The 18,599-nt window shown below is 39.5% G+C and overlaps 1 protein-coding gene across 4 annotated transcripts in view; it reads right to left on the bottom strand.

Moving 5' to 3' along the window:
- The window catches only part of SLC17A5 (solute carrier family 17 member 5), a 52,995-nt gene that overhangs the window by 1,853 nt on the left and 32,543 nt on the right, over window positions 1-18,599 (bottom strand). For 3 of the 4 annotated variants that reach the window (XM_028097804.2, XM_028097807.2, XM_088023927.1), the window contains one exon: window positions 3,041-3,131. In XM_028097804.2, the coding sequence (XP_027953605.1) occupies window positions 3,041-3,131 (91 nt within the window). Of the gene's footprint in view, window positions 1-3,040; window positions 3,132-10,244; window positions 11,687-18,599 lie in introns of those variants that run through there. The other variant, XM_028097805.2, reaches the window with a different exon arrangement.

The raw sequence follows: 18,599 nt of genomic DNA, 5'->3' as shown, positions 1-18,599 counted from the left end.
TTGGTTACACGACTGGATTAACTTTGTGAAAATTCATCCAGCCGTATACTTAGGATTTGTGTATTTTTCAGGATCATTTATTCAAAGTTTACTCAGGTTTATTCAAACTAAAACATGTGACATGTCTTTCAATCATATGTTACTAGGAAAGCAGTATGCTTGCCCATCATCTTCCAAGTTCTTAGGTGGGAGATATAAGGGGCAGATCAAGTAAGGATGAGTTAAGATGGACTTTGAATTTCAAGTTTGAGGCCTGGCACAGAGAGCTTCTGAATGGCCCACAAAACAGGACACGGATGGGATTCGCCAGTTAAGAGATCAACAAAACACAATTGTTTAGTGTATAGTACAGTGGTATAAAAACATCAAGCAGCTAGCTAATTTCTGGGTCATGTGACTAACTTAAACAACCATTTTTTGGATTTTGCAATGTCAGTGTAACCAGAATGCTATGTCTACAGCAGGTAGAAAAGAAAAAACAAGCAGGGGAATTGGCAACGAGGAAGAAAAAGGCAAGGCACTAGTAAGCTAGTATGAGGTCATTCGTTTAGGAAAAAAGGAAAAGCACGGAGAAAGAGAGCACTCTCTTGTCAAGTTATGCTCATCTGAGACGCATGTGTCTTGGTGAAAAAAAATCTTAGAAATCCATTGTAATTTTAGTAACATTTTCATATGCTAACAATGTGTTACTTATTTGTACTCTGCTCATTCTGCAAAGTTTTTGAGGCAGTGCAGTAATTTTTAATTGTGAGCAATTACAATTGTAAAGGCAAATGTGTGTTTTTCCTTTTTTTTTTAAAGATTTTATTTATTTATTTTGAGAGAGAGAGAGAGTACGTGCGCGCAGGGGGAGGGGCAGAGGGAGAGGGAGAGAGAGAATCCCAAGCAGACCCCACACTGAGCGCAGAGTCAGATGCAGGGCTCTATCCCATCACCCCGAGATCATGACTTGAGCCGAAATCAAGAGTCTGATGCTCAACCGACTCAGCCACTCAGGCGCCCCTGTGTTTTCCTTTTAAAAAATAATATCCTTTTAATAACATTAAACAAATGCTATGATAGCATATCCAAAATCCAGTTCGGTTCCCACTTTACAAACGTTTCAAGACTTTAACTGAGGAATCCAGATATCTCTAGCAGAAATTCTATAATTATCCATAATAAGTGAAATTAATACATGGTTTACTTAGGTACCCATGGTTTACTTAGGTTCCTATGTTGCCACAATGCTCCATGAAGATAAGGTTAAACATTTCTGATGTGTCCATATTGAGACACAGAATTCTAGAAACAAAACAAAACAAAACAAAACTTTCCCAACGTCCCTTTCTATTAAGTGAGAGAAAATAGTAACAAGGAGGCTCGGATTCATTCAAGTAAGGAATTAGAAATGGTGGGAGCAGGGGTGCCTGGGTGGCTGAGTCGGTTAGGCGACCGACTCTTGATTTCAGCTAAGGTCATGACCTCAGGGTCCTGGGATCAAGCCCCACATCAGGCTCCCTGCTCAGTGGGGAGTCTGCTTGTCTCCTTCTGCCCCCCACCCCCCGTTCGCATGATCTCTCTCTCTTAAATAAATAAATCTTAAAGAAAAAAAAAGAAAGAAAGAAATGGTGGGAGCAGAGAAGAAATAGGAACACTCACTGTGGTGAACACCTATACATCTGAAATCAGTGTATTTGGTAGTAAGAATGTTTGTAAGCATATTCTGAAATTCTAAGGATTAGATGGTGTTAATTTGATCACAGAGACAAAGAGAAAATTAAGTCTCTTAGAGGTTTAAGTCAGCCTCTTGAAAACTGTATTTCACCAGGCTTTAGATTTTTTTAAACAATAGAAAATTGGAGTTGGGGGTCATTTATTTTTATTTCTTACACATTGTGGGCAACTTGCACAGTGCTGAGTCTCTGCTGACTGATGAGGCACCACACCACCTTCCAGCTGGAGGTGGGACCACCCCTGGGCCCACAGTGTTTCGGAGGCTCAGTGCCCTTCCCACACCCGGCTCACTCCTCCAGGGCTCCTTCCTCACAAATTGCGTGCTCTCTCCCCTATGCCCACAGTACTCTGCACTCATTCTTTTCTGCAGCATTTGTCACTGTACTTTAACTATTCGATTATGTGTGATCTCTAAATGATGCGTTTCACAGTGTAGAAGCTTGTCATTTTGCCTTTGGATCCTCAGTATCTGGCATATTAATAATCACTCATGAAATGCCCGTCGATCCGTGTTTGACTGTTTCAGGGCTCACTAACTCATAAGGCAGCCCATTCCATATAGTAGACAGCTTGGAGCAGAGAGCTTTCCTATTATGTCCTCATTACTTCTCTTCATCTGTCTTTGTGGAACTGCCAAGAGTAAGTCACCATGTTCTGTGTGGTCGTCCTTCAATATGTGAAAACATCTACCGTGTCTTCACGAGTCTTCTCCTCCCAGCGGTGTTCATTTCCCTGTTCCTTACTCACTCCCACATGACTTCCTGATACCTCACCTTTGTGGATCCACTTCTTTTTTTAAAGATTTTATTTTTTAAATTAATTAATTAATTAATTTGACAGAGACACAGAGAGAGAGGGAACACAAGCAGGAGGAGTGGGAGAGGGAGAAGCACAGGGCTCGATCCCAGGACCCTGCGATCATGACCTGAGCCGAAGGCAGACACTTAACGACCGAGCCACCCAGGTGCACCTGTGGATCCACTTCTTGAATGAATTTACACTGCAAGTTCTTCTTTGTTCAAACCAAAGACACAAGTTATTTATCTTGTATAATATCACCACTTTTAAGTACTTGTGTGGTGTCAGCTACAACATCTTCGTTGAACTTAGTTCTATTGTTTTGTCTAAAAACCAAAAAGTGTTCTTTGAAAATATACTTTCCTGTCCATTATGGCATTTAGCTTTTTGTTGACATAAAGAGCTGCGTAAGAATAAACATTCAGAATTTTACTCTTAATTAAAATATGCTCAATTTTGACACAGATGTGCAGGCTTAAGTGAACTGTGGAGACCTTTGCAGTTTATAAGCAAATTATCTACTTACATTAGCGGTCAGACTTTTAGCAATGACAGGCCCAACCATTCCTGGAATAGTGGCAAATGTATTTGTGATGCCCAGGAGGATACCAGCATACCTGCGGAAACATTTTCATAGAGGTTTATTATTATCTTACACATTTTTAAGTGGCTTCTTTCAACAGATAGCTGTATTACTTCCAGAACACTCTGTATTCTTGTCAAATTTCATGTCTAAATGAAATGTCTTACGAAGTTGGACTGAATATATTTAACTGGTGAAAAACTTGCATTTCAATAGTTAATAAGCATTCTAATATTACACAGGGGAACACAGCCACTGAATTGAAAATCCTTTTTTTTTAAAGAATCAGCTTTTTAAAAGATTTTATTCATTTATTTATTATTATTATTTATTTGACAGAGAGAGAGAGACAGTGAGAGAGGGAACACAAGCAGGGGGAGTGGGAGAGGGAGAAGCAGGCTTCCCGCTGAGCGGGGAGCCTGATATGGGACTCGATCCCAGGACCCTGGGATCATGACCCGAGCTGAAGGCCGATGCTTAATGACTGAACCACCCAGGCGCCCCAAATGAAAATCCTTCTCATAGTGATTTAGAAGTTGAGACTGATTTTCATACAGGGTACAGGACTGTATTAGATAGGAAGTCTGATGTGTCTTAAGGTTCTTTAGTTAAAAAAAAAAATTTATTTCCTGATTACAAAATCTATTTCATTGTTGAAAATTAAAAAAAAAATTAAGAAGAAAAATTTACCTTTGTCCTTCCATATAGAGATAATCAACATTAACACTTTGGTAAATATCCTAATTATTTTTATTTATATGTATATATTTCTTTTTTTTTTTTAAGATTTTATTCATTTATTTGAGAGAGAAAGTGTGAGAGAGAGAAAGCATGAGAGGGGGGAGGGTCAGAGAGAGAAGCAGACTCCCTACCTAGCAGGAAGCCCGATACGGGACTCAATCCTGGGACTCCAGGATCATGACCTGAGCTGAAGGCAGATGCTTAACCAACTAAGCCACCCAAGTACCCCTATATTTCTAATATATTATTATAGAAATGAGATAATATTGAATATAACAATTTCGCAACTTACTTTTTCCACTTACTATATGTATATGCTTATAGCTAAGTCCTTGCATACTTCCCAAAAGTAGACAAGTTTGGTATACATTGTTTGTGTGTGTGTATAACAAAAAATGAATTTTAATAAGTTCAGGAAAAGTTTATTTTAAGGGTAAAGCTTAGAGGAGTGGAATATTCTTAGCTATGTTTAGATGTGAATCTTTAAAGAAAGAATTCCTGCTTGTATTTGGAAAGTGCTAATGATCTGTTGATTTCTCCAATACAAAAGGAATGTATGTAGACTGAGGAAGGCTGAATGAAATGCTTATTTTCCATAAAGAAGTCATATTGACTGCTAATCAGGAGACCTAAAGATCTGTGACTCCCAGTTCTACCATTGACCATCTATGTGACCTTGGCCAGTTAGTGATAGATTATTTCCCTTATCATTCATGGGTTCATAGATATATACATGTAACATACCTGCTGCTCCCATGTGAGTTCCCCCACAACCCAGCAGATACACTAAAACATTATTTTTGAGTACAACATACATATGGAAATGTACACAGACCATAAGTGTACAGAGTGATGAATTTCTATAAAGTGAACAGAACCATGTCATTAGCCCCCAATCAAGAAACAGAATCTACTGGAATAAACATTTTTAAGGACATTTTACATATGGCTGAACTGCCTCTCAGACTGTATAAGCTTTAATTTGAATAATGTTAATTTTGTGATGTCACCCCTATTCAAAAACTTACAAGGATGGTTTCATGCTTACCCTAAGAAGATTGTAATCTTTTGCCTGATTTGCAGTGGCCTGGCCCTGGTCCATGTACCTCGTCTTAGTGCTGCATAATACGGAACTTCAGATTCAGACAGCTCTCATTCCAGCCAATCACATCTGCTATGCTCATTCTTGTTAGTTATCTGTACTCATCATACCCCGCTCGCTCTCTGAAATCCATACTCTTTCTGTCCAGACCACTTGCTTAGCACCTCTTCCACGAAGATTTCTTTGTCTAGTTCAGCTCATATTGAGCTCTGTCTTCCTAGAACTTTATCGTCCTTAAAGCTAGTGCTATGGGTTCTAAGAGGTAATTGTTCTATAATTCAAGTTTGCTATTTCTGATTCCACAGTCTCACTGCAAACTCATGTTTTAGTCCCCTTTATTATTTCCAGGGCCAGTACATATATGCTCATTCAATACATGCTGACCAGAGAAGTGGCATGTGACCCGCAGTTGTGTTGGGCCCTGTCCACAGACCCCTGGGGTGCTGGCTGTGCTGGCTGCTGGAACTTTGTTCCACAGACACAAATACCTGTCTTGGGTACTGGCTCCAAAGGGTGCTGATTCCCGATCAGGAATTTCATAGAAATGGAACCACACAGTATGCAACCTTTTGGATTACATAGGGAGGTTGCTAAACATCTTCCCAAGTTGCTGTGTGTATCCATTGTTCATTTGTTTTTTATTGCTCTCTCTCTTTTTAATTGAAGAAACTGGGATTTCGTTCTATAGACAGTCCTACATTCTGTATTGTGTAGGCTGAATCCCTGAGATATCATTTAGCATAATCTATGTTCCCTGCATTTCCTGTACACTGATAGTATCTAGACTCTAGATCACAGAGAGGGTGCATTAGATTTAGCTTTGATATTTTTAGCAAGAAAATTTAAAGATGGTGATGGAGTTAAAAATTGGTTAACTACCAAAAACTAATGATGTAATGTATGATGATTAACATAGCAATAAAAAATTTTAAAAAAGAATAAAAAAATAAAAAATGTTTTTTTAGATTGTACAAAAAAATTGGTTAACTAAGTAAATGGCATTTATAATTTATTTTTCCTTTTTTTTTTTAGAGATTTTTTTATTTATTTTTTGACAGAGAGAGAGAGAGACAGTGAGAGAGGGAACACAAGCAGGGGGAGTGGGAGAGGGAGAAGCAGGCTTCCCGCGGAGCAGGGAGCCTGATGTGGGGCTCGATCCCAGCACCCTGGGACCATGACCTGAGCCAAAGGCAGAGGCTTAACGAATGAGCCACCCAGGCACCCCTATAATTTATTTTTCATAAAAATCATCTAGGTAGGTGGCGCGGGAAGCCTGCTTCCGTGGGAAGCCTGCTTCTCCCTCTCCCACTGCCCCTGTTTGTGTTCCCTCTCTCACTGTGTCTGTCAAATAAATAAACAAAATCTTAAAAAAAATCATCTAGGGGGGCGCCTGGGTGGCTCAGTCGTTAAGCGTCTGCCTTCGGCTCGGGTCATGATCCCAGGGACCTGGGATCGAGCCCCGCATCGGGCTCCCTGCTCCGCGGGAAGCCTGCTTCTCCCTCTCCCACTCCCCCTGCTTGTGTTCCCTCTCTCGCTGTGTCTCTCTCCATCAAATAAATAAATAAAATCTTCAAAAAATCAATCAATAAATAAATACCATTTAAAAAAAATCATCTAGGTATATACAAAGTCAAATTCTTTTTTTTTTTGAGAGTGAGAGAGAGAGCGCAAGTGTGGGGGGGTGTGGAGTAGCAGAGGAAGAGGGACAAGCAGACTCCATGCTGAGCGTAGAGCCTGGCTCGGGGCTTGATCTCAGGACCCTGAGATCATGACCTGAGCCAGAATCAAGAGTCAGAGACTTAACAGACTGAGCCACCCAGCTGTCCCAAGAACTTTTAATTTTCATGAAATAATCAGTGTTATCATAAAATAAAATACAATTCTGGTCCAAATTAAAGAAGTTCGATATTTATTAGTCCATAAGATCCTATTGTGGGATACTACTATTTCTATTTCTCTTACTATTTAGGATCCAATATCTTGGCTACAGATGACTAATCTGCAATTTCTCTCCCTATTTTGCTTGTGGACGAGTGCCTAATATGGACTGAACTGTGTCCTCCCAAAATTCCTATGTTGAAGCCCTAACCCTCATTGTGACTGTTTTTGAAGATACAACTTTCAGGAAGTTATTAAGGTTAAATAAGTATTGGGTCTTAACCCAACAGGATTGGTGGCCTTAAAAGAAGAGTAAGAGAGAGGGGGCGCCTGGGTGTCTCAGTCATTAAGTGTCTGCCTTCGGCTCAGGTCACGATCCCAGAGTCCTGGGATCGAGTCCCACATCGGGCTCCCTCCTCGGCGGGAGCCCTGCTCTCCCTTTCCCACTCCCCCTGCTTGTGTTCCCTCTCTTGCATTCACTCTCTCTTTGTCAAATAAATAAAATCTTAAAAACAAAAAGAAGAGGAAGAGGAGAGAAATAGCTCTATCTCTGTGAGTATTGACCAAGGAAAGGCTATGTGAGCACACAGGGAGAAGGGGGCCGTCTGTAAGCAAGGTAAAGAGCTCTCACCAGAACCTGACCGTGCTGACACCCTGATCTCCGACTTCCAGCTTCCAGAACTGTGAGAAGATAAACTATTTTTTTAAGCTACCCAGTCTATGGCATTCTGAATGGCAGCCCGAGTGCCTAAATAAAACATCCTGCTGAACCTAAGTCGATGATCTACAAACATCAGAAATTTTTATGTTCAAAACTCATTTGTACTGGAAACAGTAACAAAAGGATACGGCACAGGTCTTTTTGGCTTATGCCCTTTAGGGAGTGTATCTTAAATTAACCAAGCTTGGCAGAACCTGTCTTTTTTTTTTTTTTTTTTAAACCATTGACACCTTGGCAGTAGGAGGAACCACCTGCAATGTTGCCAGGCCTTTTCAGTGACAGATATTAAGTACAAATGAATGCTGTGAAATCCTAAATGTCAGCACCAAGAAACTCATTCAAGTATTTATATTACACTTGGCCAGGAAGGGCCATGAAAGATGGATGACTGCTGGGAAAAAACATGTTGTACAGACCCAGTCTGCATTCTGTGTTGGTGGAGTACTGGAGTGTTGTGGAATTAATCGTTAAAAATCTCTCCAATTCCCCTGTATCTGGGCAACAAAATTATCCACAGAAAATCTCTATTTTAATCTAGAGAGAAAGAGGCTTGGAAAATACCATGAACACATCTTTATGTTAATAGGGTTACTGATTGTTTGTTGAAAAACCTTATGTTAGGCATGGCTCTAAGTATTTTATATACATATCCCATTTTAATAGTAAAATCCACTTCATGAGGTAGGGATTGCTATCTCCATACTACAGATGAAGAAAGACTGTAAAATGTTATCCAATTTGTCTGACTCCATATCAGTACTTAGTATTATAAGGTTATAATCTATAATGCTGCCTTGTTAATAAAACTGCCATAGTCATCACTGAATTCAATCTGTAGGAAATACCAGTTTTCTCGAGCTTAATTTTTGACCATAAGCTTCAGTGCTGAATGCTTAAAAGTCTGTGGCCCTCAAATGTTCTTGTTCTAAATATCAAGAGTGTTATCCAGTGCATGGGCACTCAGCTTTTTTTTTTTTTTTAAAGATTTTTATTTATTTATTTGACAGAGAGAGACACAGCAAGAGAGGGAACACAAGCAGGGGGAGTGGGAGAGGGAGAAGCAGGCTTCCTGCGGAGCAGGGAGCTCGGATCATGACCCGAGCCGAAGGCAGACACTTAACCGTCTGAGCCACCCAGGTGCCCTGTGGGCACTCAGCTTTTACCAAAGAAAAAGCAACTAAGCAACAACATGGTCAAAAGATATGTAATCCCCTAGTTAACCAAGACATGGAGAACTAGAAACAACTAGTATTCTTTAAACTAAGAAATTCTAGTTGGAAAATAAAAACTGCAAGCTCATCTAAAGGATGGAATCAAAATAGAAGGGAGGGAAATAATTTTGACTTTGATGTGATTACCTTACATTTATACAGTGATATATTTTTAAAAGTTACATATGTTGTTCACATATATACATATATTGATCACAACCAGAAATCTGGTGGTAAGCACATGGTGCATACATGTCCTTTCTCCCAACTTCTACAACTACTTGTTGGCATCATTTATGTTACTAAACTGTTTGGTTTCATACTATATCTAGATAAATTTTTTTTTACTTATGACTCACAAAATGCCAGGGCTGGAACAGAGTCTTCAAGCTATGAAGTTCAACCACTCACTGATGCTTGAAGCCCAATTCCAGGATCCTGCCTGCCCATCATCCAGTATATGCTTCAGGACGTGACCTTATCACACTTCAAGCTACCAGAAGCTTCTACAGATGCAAACAGGGGCCATGTTAGTTTCATGTTTGTGTCTTCAACATTTGGTAGAGTGCCTGGGCACAGTGTTTGTTAAATGACTAGATCCATTAATCAGCATGCTATGACACTGAAATTTAGTAATTATACATCCACCTCATTGTACATCCAATTCATCTTTTCCCAACTCATCCAAAAGGTTATCATGGGAGATCTAGTTGAAATCCTGATGTACCATATATATTGTGTTCCCTCTATATATGAGGCTAAAAATGTTGAGAAATTAGACCATTTCGCTATTTTGGCTGTTAATGATCCAATGGTTACTCCTCAGTAATCAGTATTTTCTTTTCTAAGAGCTCACCAATCAGCCCTTTAATATTTTACTTGGATTGATTTGTGACCCTGGTCATGGCACCTGACTCAGTTAGCCAGAAAATAATAGTTTATTGTGTTATGTGCAAATGAACTTACTACATTATGAGCTAAGTGTGTATATGTGAGTGTATATGTGTTTTATTTAATCCTCACAACAATCTTATAAGGTAGGTACTATGTATATTTGTTTTGTTTTGTTTTCCCCTTCCCAGAAGCTCTTGCCAGATTCCAGAGCTCCTGAAGGATTGAAGGCACCTGATGAATCCTGAATTACATTTCACCTCCAGGAAATGGAGTGGGTGGCTTACTACCTTCTTTCTGACTAGCCTGGCTAGTCAGTCAATTTTATGTTCCTTACAATTTTTACTTCTCATATTTATTTATTTAGTTTTAAAATAAACTCACATAAACTGAGGCAACCAGAGTATGTATCTGTTCTTGGCAATGAGTTCTTTTCCCTGAGTTCCCAAAATAACTACTAGACAATGACCAATTTTTAAGATCTTCAAGAGACAACCTGATGTAGCAGAAAGATCCCTGAATCATGTTGCTGAGACCTGGATTCAAATCTCAGGTCTGCCATTTACTAGGGGTGACTTTGGAAGCCACATAACTCCTCTGTACCTGATTTCTTCATCTTCAAAATGAGTTCTTTGTGTTCACACCTTCATGTGTTGTAGTGGATATTACCAGTGGCCTCCTCAGCATCCATTCCCATGAGGTTTGGGGGATACTGACTCCTTTACCTCTAACTTTAGGGGGGTTGCTAATTGTCCTAAAGTCAAATGGTATTCTCTTGGCCGTAGGGGTTGGTTCAGGGGTGGATATGCGACTTGCTTTGTTTCAATCAAAATGAAGCCCAGGACTTACTTCCATGGTTGAGAGAGAAAAAGATCCTTTTCTTCTTGATTGATGTGAGGAAAGAAGCATGCAATTCTGGTAGTTACTGGCAATCATTTCATTGTGTGATTTAACAAGCACACCCAGTCTTAGGATAAAACTAATATCATGAAAGCTAGAGAGTGGAAAAGAAATGAATCTTTGGTAATATTAGTGGACAGCTGATGTCAACTCTTGCCTGAGGTCAACTGTCACTGGATTTTACACTAAAGCGAATCAATACACTATGCTGTTTAGCCAGCTTGAATTAGGATTTCTATTACTTCAACTAAAAGCATCTGAGAGATAACACAGCCTGGATATCTTTTGTGCCCAAACTCTCAATTCCCATATCCCTTTGAGTGTTCATCAACCCTCAGCTTGTTAAAATCTCAAGCCTAAATCAATTCTACAGCACATTTTCAATCCTATACTTGGGCTGCTGAAACCACTGAAAGAACAACTCTGTAAAATAGAGAAAGTACAAAATTCATCTCCAATTGCAGCTGATCCTCATCAATGCCAGAAACCCCTTCAATTAATTCTTAGTGACAAAGTTCCCTGGTAGCTAGTTTGAACTTTTATGATTCTTGAGTCTTTTTCTCCACACCTATCTTCTTTCTTAGTCTCAACAATGAACCTGAGTCCCATGTCACAGAGAAATCAAAGACTAACAGTTAGAAGATTTTTCAGTTAGTTATCTACTGCTGCACTATAAATTACTTCAAGCTTTGCAGCTGTGGACAACAAATATTTATCATCTCACAGGGTCTCTGGGTCAGGAATGCAGAAGTGGTTTAGCTGGGTGGCTCTGGCTCAGAATTTCTTTTTTTTTTTTTAAAGATTTTATTTATCTTTATTTGAGAGAGAGAATGAGATAGAGAGAGAGCATGAGAGGGGAGAGGGTCAGAGGGAGAAGCAGACTCCCTGCTGAGCAGGGAGCCCAATGCGGGACTCGATCCCGGAACTCCAGGATCATGACCTGAGCCGAAGGCAGTCGCTTAACCAACTGAGCCACCCAGGCGCCCTGGCTCAGAATTTCTCATGAAGTTTCTGTCATGTTGGCTGGGGCTGCATTATCCACTTCTAAGCTCACTCATGTGGCTGCAGGCGATGGCCTCAGTTCCCCCCATGTGGGCCTTGCCACAGGGCTCCTAAGTGTCCTCCTTACATGGCAGATGAATCATCTGAGAGAGACAAAGCAAGGAAGCTGCTGTGAGGCCTTTTATGACCCTAGTCAGATATCACTACTTTTACCATATTCTTTAGAAACAAGTCACTAAATCCAGCCCACACTCAAGGGAGTGTTCCCTCCAAGTGTTGAAGAATGTGTGGACATATTTTGAATCACAATTCTCAAGTTCTCATCTCAATCACCTCAAAACTTTTAACTGAACCCACTTTACTACCTTCCATTTCTTCTCATTTGAAAGCTAATCCCTCTACTTGGGCTCTGAATTTCATCCCTTCCTGGCTTCTACCGACCAGTAACTGTCACTTCTTTCTTTCAGCTTTAACCTTTCATTGTTTATTAGACTTCTTTTCTCACTATACGTGCAACCTGGGTCTCTTTCACCTTAAAAAAAACCCCAATCTTCCATCGATATGTGTCCATCTTTAGCTTTTTCTCTTTCCCTTCACAGTTTATAGTTTTGAAATAGTTGTTTATTGGCAATGGTTTTCAAATTTTACTGTCCATGAAAACCACCTGGAGGAGCAACAAAATGCAGAGTCCTTCCCTAGCCCTGTGATCAATTATTCTGTTTTATTTTATTTATTTTTTTTCTGCTTTATTTTTAACAAGCACTCCTGATGATTTTAATGTGGACGGGCTAAGGATCCCATTTTCGAAATCACTGCTTTATGCTGGCGGTCTTCACTTTCTTATCTTTCCATTCATTTCTTAAGTCACTGCAACCTAGCTTCCTTCTCCTTGTTCTATGGAAGCATTTTCACCAAGATGTTTAAAGAACTTCTCCATATGGAGAGGAATATTTTCATTCTTGCTTTACTTGACTTCTCTGTGGCATCTGACACTGTTGATCAAGCCCTCCCTTTGGGGATCCCAATCTCTACTTATTTTCCTTCTCTTTTTCCTGTTGCATCTTTTCAATTACTCTTGCATCAGGTTCTTCTTTCTCTTTTTTTTTTAAATGTTTTATTTATTTATTCATGAGAGTCAGAGAGAGAGAGAGAGAGAGAGGCAGAGGCAGAGGGAGAAGCAGGCTCCCCACCTAGCAGGGAGCCCGATGCGGGACTCGATCCCAGGACCCTGGGATCATGACCTGAGCCGAAGGCAGACGCTTAACCATCTAAGCCACCCAGGCGCCCCCAGGTTCTTCTTTCTCTTGATGAATTCCTAAGGTTTTCATTATTTCCTGAGTAATTGTATCCAATTCTGTGGCTTTATCTACTACTCATATGTTGATGACTCCTAAATCTTTATCTATTATCCAGAGCCCCTTCTTGAATTGAAGACTGGATAATCTTGGCTTTCTTGACAACACATTCTTGATTTTCCTTCTATCTCTCGTTGTTCTTTTTTTTTTTTTTTTTTAATTTATTTGACAGAGAGAGAGACAGCAAGAGAGGGAACACAAGCAGGGGGAGTGAGAGAGGGAGAAGCAGGCCTCCAGCTGAGCAGGGAGCCTGATGCAGGGCTCGATCCCAGCACCCTGAGATCATGACCTGAGCCGAGGGCAGTTGCTTAACCAATGAGCCACCCAGGCGCCCCTCTTGTTGTTCCTTTTTAGTTTCCTTTTCTGGTTATTTCCCCTCTTTCTGGGTGCTAAATGTTTGCCAAGATCCAGTCTTGGGATTGCTTGTCACTCTCTCCCAAAGCAATGCTTATCTTTCAATACTTCAAAACATGGATTACTATTCCCTAATTTTCATTTCCAATCAGAATGCTCTTCTGAGTTCCAGATCCATAAATCCAACTGCCTATAACTACAATTTTCTAGATGTTTTCACAAATATCTAAAATTTAACATGTCTGAAATTTTTGTCTTCCCCCAAGACTCTTCCTCCTTCAGGTATCCCAATTCCAATAAGTGGCACATCCATCTATCCAGCTGCAGATGCAGAATGCCTGGAAATCAACATGCTTTATTTCTCCTTACTCTTCAGGTCTAATCTATAGTCAAGTCCCATCTATTGTATGGGAGCCCTTATATGAAGAGTGAGAGACACTGGAGCTCTTTCTCTCTCTGCACTCATGCATGCATGCCTGCAGACACACTGGGGAAAGGCCATGTGAGCACCCAGCAAAAAGCAGCCCATCTGCAAACCAGAAAGAGTTCTGACAAGAAACTAACCATGCTGGCATCTTGATCTTGGACTTCAAACTGTGAGAAAATAAATTCTGTTGTTTAAGCCACCCAGTCTATGGTATTTTGTTATGGCAGCCCAAGTAGACTAAGACACACACTGATTTCTTTTTCTACTCATGTAAATTCTTCTCTCAGGAACACCCTATTCCCTTTTTGCCTGGCTAACTTCTTACTCATTCCAGACTTGAGCTTAAATGTCATTTCCTCAGAGAGACCTTCCCTTACTCTTTGATCTACATTACATCTATTTGTAATCTCCCATTTTTCTTCAAAAAGTTTTTTATTTGTTTTGTTTCTACCACCCTAGACCAAAAGCTTCATAGGCCAGGGCTGTGTCTTTTATGGCTGGTAATTGGCAGGTATTTGGTATTTGTCAAAAGAATGAATTATCATAATATATTACAACTGTTTATTTTTTTTGCTGCTTATTTCCTGAACTAAACTAATCTCCTTGCGTGCAGGAGCTGGGTGTTATTTTTTGGTTTTTTTTTTGTTTTGTTTTGTTTTTGCTTTTTTTTGTTTTGTTTTTAAAGATTTTATTTATTTGAGAGACAGAGAATGAGAGATAGAGAGCATGAGAGGGAAGAGGGTCAGAGGGAGAAGCAGACTCCCCGCTGAGCAGGGAGCCCGATGTGGGACTCGATCCCGGAACTCCAGGATCATGACCTGAGCTGAAGGCAGTTGCTTAACCAACTGAGCCACCCAGGCGCCCTGGGTGTTATTTTTTGTAGTGTCATGTAGAGTGTGCTCAATGTATAGTAGGTCCTCCAGACGTGTTTGTTGTAGGAGTGACAGGACTTGACTAGGCCAGGGCCTCACACTTGAAGATGCACAAGAATCACCTGAGGACTTTAACATGCAGATTCCAGTTCAGCAAGTCTGGGGTGAGGCCTGAGATTCTGCATTTCTCATAAGCTCCCACGTGATGCTGATGCTCCTGGGCTGTGGACCACACTTTGAGTAAGGGATGAGTTACTGTAAATGCATCCTGTTTCTCACTCTCTACGATTCTATAAACTACATAACAGAACAGTGTCATTTTGTTTAACTCACTTCAAGAGAAATCCCTTCCAGATTCCTTCTCTAATCACTAGCCTAAAGGAACATATTTTAGTCCTGCAATTATTTGCTATTTCTTTGAATCCTTTCTTGGGTAATCAGTCTTCATCCCTACTTTGTAAATCTCAAATACAAATCTCAGGTCACTATGCAGCAATTTGCTTAGGCTTCTTCTAACCTCTGTCACTCAGAAATGACTTCTCATGCCTTTATTCCTTCAGCTTCAAGGGGTTCTTATTTCCATTGTGTTGTATCAGATCTTTCTTTCTTTCTCTCTCTTTCTTTCTTTCTTTTTTAAAGATTTTACCCACTAATTTGAGAGAGAGTAAGCATGAGAGCACGAGCTGGGTAGGGGCAGAGGGAGAAGCAGGCTCCCCACTGAGCAGGGAGTCCTACACAGGGATCCCAGGACCCTGGGATCATGACCTGGGCCAAAGACAGATGCTTAACTGACTGAGCCACCCAGGCGCTCCTGTATCAGATCTTTCAAATTATCACTAAATTGAACAAAGTTTTCTTGAAGTTAATTTGCTTTTCAAATTCTTCCTTTCTTTCATCATTATGTTAAACTCCTTTTTTTTTTTAAGATTTTATTTATTTATTTGAGACAGTGAGAGAGAATGAGCAAGAGCAGGAGCAGGGGGAGGGGCAGAGGGAGAAACAGATTCCCCTCTGAGCAGGAAGCCCTTCAGGGCTCCATCCCAGGACCCTGGGATCATGACCTGAGCCAAAGGCAAATGCCTAATGGACTAAGCCACCCAGGCACCCCTAAACTTTACTTCTTAACTCACCAATAAGTATACTCAACAAGCATTTCCTAGCTTGTAAGGTTCACAAAATTCTTCCCTCTGTTTGGATTTTTTTTTTTTTTTTGACAAAAGACTCTGGTATATTGTAAACAACTTCAACATTAGACATTTGGTCTTGTGATAAAACCAGAGATTTATTCCTTCAACAAATGCTTACTGAGCACACTCTATGTGAGGCACTGTAATAAAACTTTTGTGCATGATCAATCTTGGGATGGGAAAACATGATTACATTGCTAAATAGGATAAGACATATTCAGAGTTTTTTTTAAATCATGATAGACTTTTTACATACAATGTAATATTTTTACTATTCTGATTATCAGGTCCTTATACTTTTTTTTTTTAGGTCCTTATACTTTTAAAAATGTAATTCAGCATTACATTAAAAACACAAAAGGCTTATATTTAAGTGGGATTAATGTAAACTTCTAGCTTAAAGATAAAAATCATATGAAACTATGCAAAAGATGTTTGAACTTCAGAATTTATTTATTTATTTTTTTAAGATTTTATTTATTTGAGAGAGAGAATGAGAGAGAGCATGAGAGAGGGGAGGGTCAGAGGGAGAAGCAGACTCCCCGCTGAGCAGGGAGCCCGATGCGGGACTTGATCCCGGGACTCCAGGATCATGACCTGAGCTGAAGGCAGTCGCTTAACCAACTGAGCCACCCAGGTGCCCCTGAACTTCAGAATTTAAATACTGCCAAGATTGTAACTAATGGTTTAATAATTAATCACATCTATTTCTGGTTCCGAAAGTTTAAATTGATTTTAATTATATGAAATACTATGAAGATAAATGACTCAAGAAGGTACCACTTTCTCTGTAAAATGGGTGACTAGTCAGTATATATCCAATTATTGTTCCTATAAATTTCTAATTACCAACAAAAATATTACTGTTTAAGGCAAGTAGTTACCATTGTTAGTTAAATAAGCAACTGCCAGATTCAAACCACACAAAAGAATGATAGGTTCTGTAGGCTTACGCAGTTTAACTTTTGTTAGAATTTTGAATCGAGGGTCCTTCTATCCCAGGCCCATGATTAGATTAGCAAGGTATAAATTAGTGAGATAAAATAATATGCAGTTGCGTATTGTTAATGCAGTTAATTCCATGAAAGAGTTATGTGGAAGTAAATACATATATAAAAAAGTAAATATGTAACATCATATCCATAAAGTATGGCTAAATATTAAAATATGTCTATTTAAATTATTTTGGGCATAAAGTAGAGAGGTTGAGAGGACAAAATATCTTAATGAGTAAAATCTCATTTAGATATACTATTTCCTTTTATTCCTAATCTCAGCAAATACTATATTTTCAACCTCAATCTCAATATTATTGTCAATACAAATTTACATAGTACCCTGTGGAATTCACTATTATGCAGATACTTTTTTTGTTTTTTTAAAAGATTTTATTTATTTATTTGACAGAGAGAGACACAGCAAGAGAGGAACAGAAGCAGGGGGAGCAGGAGAGGGAGAAACAGGCTTCCCGCTGAGCAGGGAGCCCGATGAGGGGCTCGATCCCAGGACCCTGGGATCATGCCCTGAGCTGAAGGCAGACGCTTAACAACTGAGCCACCCAGGGGCCCCTATGCAGATACTTTTAATTTTTATTTATTTCTTTTATTTTCTTTTTAATTTATTTTTTTAATGTAAGCTCTATGCCCAATGAGGCACTTGAATTCATGACCCCAAGAACAAGAATTGCACGCTCTACTGATTGAGCCAGCAGGGTACTCCTATTTTTTAATTTTTTTAAGTAAGCTCTATGCCCAACATGGGGCTTGAACACACCACCCTGAGATCAAGAGTCACATGCTCTACTGAGCCAGCCAGGGTCCCCTGTAGATACTTTTTAGAGCTATTTAAATACATATAATGTAGCTGATATGTGAACTCAGCTTTAACCCAGCAATTTCTCTAATTAACAGTTATGATTACAGAAATGAAGAGATAACTAGACAAGTTTCATTTACTAGAATTAGGAAATAATAACATCATAATAAAAGTAATATACATTTAAAGCTGTCATCTTTTGCTACTTTGTAGAGAAAGGCGTCCCTACAATTCACTCTAAAAAGATTTACAAGTCTATGCTGGTATCTTTATAATTCTATGAAGGATTGAAGGATCACTTCTACATCCCAAAGATAAGAAAGTAGAAAAAGGCTTAAAACAAGGCCTAGTACATGGTATTCAGCATACAAAGATGTAAAATAAATAATTTGATAAAATGGCAGGCTTTTGTTTCTATTTGTAAATAAAGCTTTGACAACAGTCAATGCTTCAAGTGATTTCTAAGTAGTAACTAACATCTGCTTAGGAGAGGCAATCTAACTTGTAATGAAAGCATATGATCTCTTGTCAGGCCCTTAGTTTCTAAACACCACTCTTCACTAAAAGGAACCAGTGTTCCTTGGAGAAATCACTGATTCCAAGGTATTTCAAGGCAGGGAAGATACAAGATGAATCTGGAACATCTAGTTGTTTCATCAAAAAAGAAGTGGTCAAAGAAGAAGCAGGGTGGGGAGGTGGTGAGGGGGTGGGGGAATGTCCATAGGCTACAGGAGACAGCTTGAAGGGGCACTTATGGCTAAATCTGAGATAATGTGGGCATAAAAACAGATAAGGACAATAATGGATTATAACTCATTAAATAAATTAGGAATCTCTGAGTCCACACTTATGATAGATAAACAAGTGGAGGAGGAGGGAAGATCTTCCTTACAACAGAATGCCAACTGATAAATGTGGAGGGAAAGATAGGGTGGAAATACCACTGTTTTGAAGCCATAATGGTAAAAACTGGTTTGGCATGGATCAACAATGGACACTACATCTAAGTTGGTGGTGGTGAGGGGAGTTTGATGAGGAGCAGGATG

This window comes from Eumetopias jubatus, unplaced genomic scaffold, assembly GCF_037043125.1.
Source record: "Eumetopias jubatus isolate StellerSeaLion01/CBP00866 unplaced genomic scaffold, mEumJub1_p1.0 scaffold_6, whole genome shotgun sequence".
NCBI lineage: Eukaryota > Metazoa > Chordata > Mammalia > Carnivora > Otariidae > Eumetopias > Eumetopias jubatus.
The sequence above is the reverse complement of the archived record's forward strand: the minus strand, read 5'-3'. Positions and strand labels throughout refer to the sequence as shown.